The 10,083-nt window shown below is 56.0% G+C and overlaps 1 protein-coding gene across 1 annotated transcript in view; it reads left to right on the top strand.

The window, feature by feature from the left end:
• Positions 1-5,192: 5,192 nt before the first annotated feature.
• DUS3L (dihydrouridine synthase 3 like) overlaps positions 5,193-10,083 on the top strand; it is a 6,886-nt gene continuing 1,995 nt past the window's right edge. The window contains exons 1-8 of the mRNA XM_027703240.1: positions 5,193-5,254; positions 5,925-6,249; positions 6,774-7,349; positions 8,211-8,252; positions 8,343-8,495; positions 8,582-8,698; positions 9,052-9,117; positions 9,199-9,309. Coding sequence (XP_027559041.1) covers positions 5,211-5,254; positions 5,925-6,249; positions 6,774-7,349; positions 8,211-8,252; positions 8,343-8,495; positions 8,582-8,698; positions 9,052-9,117; positions 9,199-9,309 — 1,434 coding nt within the window. The 5' untranslated portion in view covers positions 5,193-5,210. The remainder of the gene's footprint in view (positions 5,255-5,924; positions 6,250-6,773; positions 7,350-8,210; positions 8,253-8,342; positions 8,496-8,581; positions 8,699-9,051; positions 9,118-9,198; positions 9,310-10,083) is intronic.

Raw genomic sequence — 10,083 nt, 5'->3', positions numbered from 1 at the left:
GGAGAGGGGACTGGATGAGTTTTAAGGTCCCTCTCAACCCCAACCAGTCTGGGATTCCATGATTTCCAGCAGGATGGTGAAGAGGACTAAATAAAGGAGATGGCATCAGTGACCCACATGTTTAATTCCAGAAGCTTCTCAGAGAAGCCTCCCCCGTAGCCCTCCCACTACCAGCACCCAATACAACAATCCTAGGAAAAAAAAAGCCTCAAAAATTTGGTGTTTGAGGCGAGGAAAGGTCCAAAACCAACCAGCAGAATGTGGTGTTTCTGAGTCTCGGCCCCAGAGCTGAAACCAGCCCTGTCCCAATCCCAGGCCACACTAACCCAAACCATCTGCAACCCTCAAACCCACAGATGTTCCCCTCTGACTCACACGAGAGGCCCAGACGTGGGGACAGAAGCACCAGCAAAGCTCCCAGCTCTCCCCCATTCCTTGGTTTTCCAGCTCCCCGGCTCGTTTCCAGGACTGCTGCTGAGCTCCAGGGGCAACGTGCTCCCAGCAGCCAGGTTTTTGGGGAGAAAAAACGTGGTTCACCTGGAATTTAACCAATGTGTTGTGCCAGTAACCAAAGGGGGAGTTGGCAGGGAAGATCAGCTCAGGTGTGTCACAGGTGCTGGGACTGGGAAAAACATCCTGCTCCGTCCCCGTGTGGCACCGAGGCTCCATCCTGGGACACAAACACATGCACACACCAGAAAACACCTGGAACGAGCAGGAACGCAGGGCAGGGATCAAACTTCTTCATCAATAACAAGAAAAGTCCCCAAAATAGAAGTTTTGGAAGGTTTCGAAGCCGTTTGGGAAGCGGGGCCAAATGTGACAAACGGCTTCAGCCAAAATGGAGAAAATAATTAGAAAAACATTGAAACGTGTCAGTTTTTAGTTGTTGTTCTTTTCTTCTTATATTTTTTTTTTTTTTGTCGAACTAAAACATTTTTCTTCGGAAATGATGAAACCTTTCAGTCCCAGCAGGATCCTGGAGCCTTTGTCCCAGCGAAACGGGGAATGTTTATTCGGTTTGTCGCTTTACTGACTGACTTAAATGTCAGGAGGAAACCTCAGTGTTGCCTTTTCGGCGTAAAAATAAGGATCAAAAAAAGCACAAAAAAAGATTTTTATCTGGTGGCACAGGGCACCAGAGGAGAGGCCAGCTAAAGGGCTGGAGGCAAGCACTTTTCCTGCCCAGATCCTTAATTCCCAACAGGCTGAGCCACGGGGGATTAACCAACCTGCACAGTGGCCTCAGGTGACAGGAGAAGCCAGAAGAGAAGGTTCCTTTTGGGACACAGAATGGCCCTGGGAAGAGCAGGGTTGAGGGTGATGAAGGCTGGGAGGGATAAAGGCTGGTGTGAGATGCCCCTCAGAGCTCCCAGGAGGGAGAACCAGGGCCTTCTCCCTGCTCCCATGCCCAGGGCACTGGGAAAAGCCACATCCTGCCTCTTCCATCAGCAGAGCAGCCCCTGCCAAGGAATCCGCCCCTCCCATGACTGGGGCCTTGGCTGCCTCTAATTTTAGGGTCTGATGAAAAGATTTGGGGTCTCCTCCAAGCTTTCCTAACAAAAGGGCCGAGTGCCACAGCCAAGAGACCCGGGATCCCACGGTGCTCCCACCACTCCCACGTGAGCCCAGATGTCCCGCGCGCTTCCCTGCTCCGCGTTTCCCTGCCCACACACCACGCTGGCCCTGCAGATCCAAGGACTCATCACCACAGCTCATTATCCCAGTTCTGGGAACGGGATCGTTCCCGCCGCCGCCGGCGATCCGATATCCACACCAGGCCCCTGAGCTCCGGGCTGCTTCCAGCTCATCCCAAATCCACAGGCCTTGCCCGGATAACGCCCTTTAACTCCTCCAAACACTAAGTCAGCTCTGAAACCAGCCAGGAGGGGACTACAGCAGGAAGACCTTTCCAAACTCCGTGACACAATCACCAGCCCAAAGCCCGGCCCGGCCGTTTACAAGCACTTGAGATACACACCCCGACCCCAAAGTGTCCCAACACAGGTTTTCTTGGAGCAGACACAGCTTTGAGGGGTTTGGTGTGGGGTATGGAGACCTCAGCGTGTCCAGATGAACCCTCAGCTGCTGGGAGGAGGCAGGGCCGGTGATTACAGGGAGGGAATTGGGAACTGGGACGTGAAACCAGAGAGGGGAAACGTTTAAGCTTTAATCTTGGAAACAGCTTCCTGATAGGAGATTTATGAGCGCTGGGAATAGTCTCCTTTGCAGAAGGCTGGAAGCTGTGTTGCTAAAACAAGACGGGATAAAAGAGGAGACAACACATGAGGAATGGATTTGGGTTTGGGCAGAAGATGGATAAGGCCCAAAGGTTCAATTCCATCACTTCCAGCTCCAGACACTCCCACACATCCAACCCCACACCTGCCTCTGGGGACATTCACCCTTTTGCACCATTAACCAGCAAAGGTTGTCAGAACGTTCTGACAGCATCCAGAGCAGGGTGAGCAGCCCAAACCAGCTGTGGAGCTGCTCCTGGGGCTCCCACAGACCCTCATTTTTCGACTGACACAGGGTATAGTAGCTCAGCACATCCAGCTTTTGTGGGGGAGCCCATGGAAGGAGCAGGTTCATTAATATGTGTGTGTCTTGTTTAGCTTGGACCTTGAAGCAGCTGAACTTTTCCTGACTTAGTTCTCCCTGTATCTATATCCCACTTCCCTGTAATCGACCTTTCCCTTTTTCCTGACTTGGCCTTTCCCAGTGAGTTCTTGGTTTTCTTTAAAGCTGCTTTAGTGGTGCTGGAGGATGTGGAAGTGACAGCTTTGGCCATCCAAGCTCTATATTCACCCCTGAAAACCATCCAGCTCCAGCACTGCAGCAGGAGCTTCACCACTCCTCGTTCCCCCGGCCCCACTTCCAACCTCAGCACGACATGAAGGGGTGAAAAGGTAAAGGAGACAAGAGCAGCACCTCTCCATCCCTACCAGAGAGTCATGGAATGGTTTGGGCTGGAAGGGATCTCAAAGATCATCCCATTCCACCCTCCTGCCATGGGCAGGGACACCCTCCACTAGACCAGGTTGCTCCAAGCCCTGTCCAACCTGGCCTGGAGAAGGGTCTGTTGGGAAGCTTGTCCAAGGCTCAGCCTCATAAAACCACCAGGCCATGCCCTGAGAAGGGATTAGATGCTAAAGTCTGAGCTCAGCTGAGTGCAGCAAGCCCAAAGCACTCTGACTTCAGCCTCATTGCCCCACAAAAACATCAGTGAAATCATTTCATTAATCCCCAGAGCCTCGTTTCCTTCCTTCCTTCCTCCCCTCAGCCAAGATGAAGCCTAAAATAGTATTCTGCATTCCTCATATTTCACTCCAAAGCTAATTAACACCCAATCAGCCAAGAGCTCTTCTCGCAGCAGCCTGGCTCCGTCGTGCAACCTGCCCACCCTTGGCAGCAGGACGAGCACCCACAGGGCTCCCAGCTCATCCCAAAAGACATTTCCGATGGAGCATCTGGACAGAACTGGGCTAAACCAACAGAAAACAGGAAAACAGCAGAATTAAAGCTCCACACGCACTTCTACCTCCATCCCACGTGCACATACAACCCTTCAGTGCCCACAAACAATCTCAGCGTGGTAATTCCCCAACACCACGAGCACAGTTGCTCTTTACCAGCTTCCAGCAGGCCCAAAATTAGGGCAAAAAACCCACAAGTTACCCTTGTTGGTACCTGCACCGCAACCCCCCTAGAAACAAAGAAACGAAGAAACGAAGAAACAGTTTTTATTCGGCTAAAAAAGCACTTTGGACCCAGTGCAGGGCGTGGGAAGGGAAAGATGGAGCACAGCTCTGGCTTCACTTGGATTTCACAGCCATTCCTTGGAAGCCCAGGCCAAGCGTGAGTCAAACGGGGCTGTGCCGGTGACGGAGCCTGAGCTGGAAAGAGAAACGTCATCCAGGAGGGCTCCAAACACGTCACCCGTGAGACATCAACCCCCTCACTACAGGAGCTTTCTTGTTCGAGGTTCACACACGTCAGGCACGGACGAGGCACTGGGGGCTGCAGGGATTACGAGCAAGGAGAGGGTGTAAAAGAGTGTCCCAAACATAGGGAAGATGTGGCAGCTACAGGAGAGGGATAAAAGGTCAAACACGCCACACTCGACACGTTAATTTGGTTTTCAGCCCAAACTTCCACCCGCAGACCGAACGCAAAGGTAGCCCCGGGAGCACCAGCCCTTGCCCATGGTGCGAGCACAGATTCATTCATGGAACCACCAGGAACGTGTGGCTGCACCTTGGAGCTGGAGCGGGTTTTGTGTTGGCTGCAGCCCACGGCAGGGCACAGCTCTGGTCCCCAGAGACAAGGTGGCCTCGTCTCCTGGCCCCACCGCCCGTGGTGGGAAGGTGCGATGGCACCAGTTCTTCCCCCACGGAAAGACAAAGCCTTCCTGCACCTCAGCTGGGCTGAGCTTGAAAATGCTTCCAAAGGGTAATGTGGAAAATCCTGTGGCTGGAGCAGCCCGTGGGACAGCTCAAGGCAGGCTTATGGCTCTGGGCAAGAGCCGGTTCATCCCCTCAGCCCAGGCTGAGCCCAGCTTTGCATTTGCTGCTTAAAAATAACCTCAAATATACAAAAAACCCACACTGAGTGTCCTGCACCTCCGCAGAGCTCCATCCTCTCCCACTGTCAGCTGTGAGGAGGCAGGAGAGCCAGACACTCACCGAAAAACAGGGACATTTTTTAAGGAAAGGCTGGACGTGGCACTCAGCGGCCTGGTTTAGTTAACGTGGTGATGTTGGGTCACGGGTTCGACTGGATGATCTCAAAGGTCTCTTCCAACCTGACTGATCATGTGAATCCCTCCCAAGCCCTCCCTGTAGGCTTTTCCCTGTCTTTCTAACAATGCCCCCACTCAGGGTGGGGGCAGAGTTGATGGGAACCCCGTTAATCCCGGACCCCTCACACCCAGGAGGTGCCCACAGAGAGAAGCCCTGAGGATGACACCTCTCCCCGGTGAGAGACACCTTTCCCTGCTCGGGCAGCCCCTCAAGGGGCCCCAGGCAGCGCCGAAACCCCTCAGAGATGCCCCCAGGACCCCCTCGTGAAGCCCCGCAGCACAACCCGACCCCCCCGCAGTTCCCGCCGCTGTGAGGGGGCCCCGTCTCAGCCGCGCCTTTTATACCGCCCGCGCGCCGCAGCGTGGCCCCGCCCCGCCGCGTGACGTCATCGCGGCGCGCGGCAGCATGGCCGCGGCGGTGCCGCCCGGGGTGGCGCCGGTTCGAGCCCGGTGAGTGCGGGGTCGGGGCTGTCCGGCCCCGCCACGACCCCCGCCGTCCCCCGGGACCCTCCCGACCCCTTCGCCACCCCCCCGGGGGGTGCCCGACCCCTCTATGAGTCCCCCAGGACGCGCCCGGCACCTCCATACCCCCCGCCTCGGTACATCCCTGGTCCCTCTGTAATCCCCCCGGACGCGTCCGGTCCATCCGTAACCTCCCCAGTACATTCCTGGCCCCTCCATGAGCCCCCCCAGTATCTGCCAGGCTCCTCCATAACTGCACCAGTACGTTCCCCATCCCTCTATAACCCCTCCAGTACCCCAGTACATTCCCGACCTCTCCAAAATCCCCTCCCTCCGCCCACAGTGTGTTCCCAGCCTCTCCGTAACTCTCCCAGTACATTCCCAATCCCTCCATAACCTCCTCAGTACGTTCCCAGCTCCTCCATAACCGCCCCAGTCCATCCTTGACCCCTCTATAGCCCCCCCCACTAAATTCCCAGCCCCTCCATAGCCCCCGCAGTACATTCCCAGCCCCTCCATAATCCCCCCAGTACATTTCCAACCCCTCCATAACCCTCCCCAGTCCATGCCCAGCCCCTTCTGCCCCCCTGTCTCCCTGGAAACCCTTCTCCCTGCTCCCTGCTGTGACCAGGATGACCCAGGCACTGCATCTCCGCAGGTTCCTCACTTCCAAGGAGGAATTCCACGCCTTCCTGCGGGCCGGGAGCGAGCCGGGAAGCCAGGTGGGAGATGAGGGTGAGAAGGAGAAGAAGGAGGAGGACAAGGAGAAGAAGGAGGAGCAGGTCAGCAGCTGCCAGAGCGAGCCCCCTGCCAAGCGGGTGAGGGCAGAGGACCTCGGCCAGGATGGGGAAAACCAGGAAGGTTCTGGAGCAGAGGAGAAGGAGCGCCCGGAGCGGAAACGGGCCCGGGGGCAGAACAAGAGCAGGCCATGTATGAAACCCAACCACTACGAGCAGAGCAGGCTGTGCCCCTCGGTCACACAGGTAGGACACGGGGCTCTGCTCCCCACTGGCCTGGGTTAGATGGGATTTTGGGAAGGAATTCCTGCCTGGGAGGGTGGGAAGGCCCTGGCACAGGTTGCCCAGACAAGCTTGGAAGTGTCCAAGGCCGGGTTGGAGTGACCTGGGATAGTGGGAGGTGTCCCTGCCCATGGCAGGAGGTGGAATGAGATGATCTTAAAGGTCCCTTCCAACCCAAACCATTCCAGGGTTCTATGGAAGCCAACTCTGTTGGGTGGGAGAGGGGGAAGTGGGATGAGCTGAGTGGGACAAGCAAAGCGTCCCCTTCCCTGAAGTGGCAGCACTAAAATGTCCCCTCAGGTGGGTCCCTCGCTCCCTTCCTGCAGCACATTCCAACACTGGAGCTCCTGGGACTACTCCACGTGTCACCTGACATCACCAGGGGGGCTCAGAGCAGTTGTGGGCTGGGGCAGGTTCGGCCTCCCCTGGGCTGCGCTGCTCCATCCACACCTGAGCCGAGGCCTTACCCCGCTCCCTGTTCTCCCAAGGGCTGTCCAGGGAAGTGCTTTTTCGGCCCCCGCTGCCGCTTCCTCCACGACGTGGGCGAGTACCTGGCGGGGAAGCCCTCGGACCTGGGCCGGCGCTGCATCCTCTTCGACACCTTCGGCCGCTGTCCCTATGGGGTCACCTGTCGCTTCGCCCGCGCCCACCTCGGGGACGGCCACCAGAACATCGTCAACGCCGCCCTGGCCCAGCAGTGGGAAGGGAAGCTGCTGGTGAGGAACAACCTCTCCAAGGACCTCCAGCACCAGCTGCGCAAGAGGAAGTTCGTCTTCCAGAAGGCTGAGGAGTATCTGCGCGGGCTCAAGCCCCGCGGAGGTGACGGGAAGGGAGGCGAAGCCGCGGGGGAGCAAGAGGTGTCCAACTGCACAGCAGCCCAGGAGGGCCTGGGGGATGGAGACAGCCAGGAGTGCCCCGTGCTGCAGGAACAGGGAGAAGATCCCAAAGCAGAGGCCTTGCAGAGCCCCGGCTCCCCAGGGGATGGGGTTGCTCCCTCCGTGCCGACCGTGGGCCCGCTGACCGACGAGGACGTCACGAAGCTGCGGCCGTGCGAGAAGAAGAAGGTGAGATCCAGTCAAGGGCAGGTGACCCTTGTGTGCTGCTCCAGGGGTGGGAACTGTGTGTGGAAAGATGCAAGAGAGACCCTTTGGAGACACCTTTGAGACCCTTTAGCTGGGGGAGGCAGGCAGAGGGCAGAGCTCGTGGGCTCCATGTCCCTGTCATGGTGGGAAGGTGAGTGCTCACGGGTCTGGAGTTGGCCTTGGAAGGGTGAGAACCAAGAGAAGCTGCAGCCCCTGGATTTTCCAGGTCCTGGAAGGAGGGGCTGAGCTGTCAGGGAGGATGGAAGAGGAAGGAGACCTGAGGTTGGGCTGGGTTGTATGTGCTGCAGTGTCTTCCTCCCCTCATCCTCCTCACCTCCATTCTTGCTTCCATAAACCAGTCCCTCTCACTTCTGTATCTGTAATTGCTGTGAGCTCTCTCCAAGCTGAGCAGTGAAAACAAAATGAGTGGTTCAATTTTCTGCTTCTTTTATGCAAGTGAGACATTCCCTGGGAATAGTTTGAGGTTCTAAAACAAAACCAGTGTTCTCCTGGGTTTCCCACTGGGTTTTACCCAAGGCAAGGGATAAAAACTGGAATATCTTATATATGGAAGAAATTCCTCCCTGTGAGGGTGGGGAGGCCCTGGCACAGGTTGCCCAGAGAAGCTGTGACTGCTCCATCCCTGGAAGTGTCCAAGGCCGGGTTGGATGCGGTTTGGAGCGACCTGGGATAGAGGAAGGTGTCCTTGCCCATGGCAGGAGGTGGCACTGGATGATCCTTAAAGTCCCTCCCAGCACAAACCATTCTATTGATTCTACAATTCAATGATCATCACCACTGCTGCCTCAGCTCTGACGATGGTCCTCCATCCTTGTTTTCCAGCTGGAAATCCAAGGCAAGCTCTACTTGGCTCCACTCACCACGGTAGGTTGATAACTTTTATCCGTTTGTCAAAACTTGCCGTCGGAAGGGAGCAGATCTCCTGACAATCCCTGTCCCTGCTGTCCCTGGCAGTGCGGGAACCTCCCTTTCCGACGGATTTGCAAACGCTTCGGAGCAGATGTCACCTGTGGGGAGATGGCTGTGTGCACCAACCTGCTCCAGGGCCAGTCCTCAGAGTGGGCCCTGCTCAAACGCCACCACACCGAGGATATTTTTGGGGTGCAGGTGAGTGTTGTCGCCTCGATAAAACCGAACTTCCGAGGAGAAAAGTGGCCTCTGGAGCTCATGGAAGCTTTGGCTCCCTTTGGCAGCTGGAGGGAGCCTTTCCAGACACCATGACCAAGTGTGCAGAGCTCCTGAACAGGACAATCGAGGTGGATTTCGTGGACATCAACGTGGGCTGTCCCATTGACCTGGTCTACAAGAAGGTGAGTTGTGGGGCGCGTTTTCCTTCCTTCCATGGATCCTTGTCTTTTCCCTTATGCCCCGCTGCCTGACCTGCTCCTGCCAGGCTGATCCAGAGCTCCCATTTCATTTATGGGCACTGGACCTCAGCAAGAAGGTAAATAAGCTGCTCAAGGAGCAGGGAATGGCTGTCTTTTCCTGCCAGAATTTGGGAAGAGAGGGTTGTGGGCTGGTGGGGGTTTTTTTTGTTAAAGAATCCATTTTCTGCAAGCCTTGAGATGCTCCAAGTCTTTCCTGCATTCCCTGAGCATCTCCAAGGACTCTTCACTATGCAAGGAAGACGAAAGTCTTGACTGTGGCACGTTTTGTCCCTCAGGGAGGAGGTTGTGCTCTCATGACTCGCTCCAACAAGTTTGAACAGATTGTCCGCGGGATGAACTCGGTGAGTCGGAGCGCCTGGAGATGATGGAGCTGATGGAGCCACCTCCTGCCTCGGCCTGGCCTCATTCTCCCACTCCTGCAGGTGCTGGACGTGCCTCTGACGGTGAAGATCCGGACTGGAGTGCAAGAAAAGATTAATGTGGCTCATAAAATAATCCCCAAGATCCGGGAGTGGGGAGCATCCATGGTCACGGTACGGGAATACTTGTGGTGGTGTGAGATTGGGAATTCTGCACGTCAGCCTGGAGACAAGGTGGGGGTGACCTTCCCCTGCCCCAACAGCTCTTTCAAACCCCTTTGAGCAGATCTGAGCTGCATTTTAGTGTTCTCTGCTAATCAAAGAGGAAAATTCAGGAGCAGAAAGTGTTTTCCTCGGTGCTCCTGGGACACCTTCCACCATCCCAGGTTGCTCCAAGCCCTGCCCAACCTGGCCTTGGACACTTCCACAGGGATGGGGCATCCACAACCTTATGGAGATGGTTCCTAGAGAAGTTTCAGCCAAGGAAGCCTCGTTCTGTCAGGGCTGGGGAAATAATGGGGCCAGTTCATTGTGTGGGGGTTAGTTCCTGCCCACGGAGAATATTCCCATTCCCTGTGGACAGCCACTTCTTGCTCTGCCTCACAAATAGCCAAAATGTCACCCCAAAAGTCTCCAGCCCACTCAGCTATGCCCAGCCCTTCCTGTAGATCCAGAGGTAGATCCAGAGGTAGATCCTGAGGGATCCCTTACCCAGTTCTCTCTGTCAGCAGCGCTGGGCTGTAGATCCGAAGGTAGATCCTGAAGTAGATCCAGAGGTAGATCCTGAAGGATCCCTTACCCAGCTCTGCTCACCCCTTCCTCAGCCCCCTCCATCAGCAGTTCCTGGGCTGTAGATCCAGAGGAAAATCCCAAGGGATTCTTTACCCAGGTCTGCTCTGTGAGCAGCTGCTGGGTGGTAGATCCAGAAGTAGATCCTGAAGAAGATCC

This window comes from Neopelma chrysocephalum, unplaced genomic scaffold (assembly GCF_003984885.1).
Source record: "Neopelma chrysocephalum unplaced genomic scaffold, ASM398488v2 Primary Assembly neopelma1_215, whole genome shotgun sequence".
NCBI classification, from domain to species: domain Eukaryota; kingdom Metazoa; phylum Chordata; class Aves; order Passeriformes; family Pipridae; genus Neopelma; species Neopelma chrysocephalum.
The sequence above is the reverse complement of the archived record's forward strand: the minus strand, read 5'-3'. Positions and strand labels throughout refer to the sequence as shown.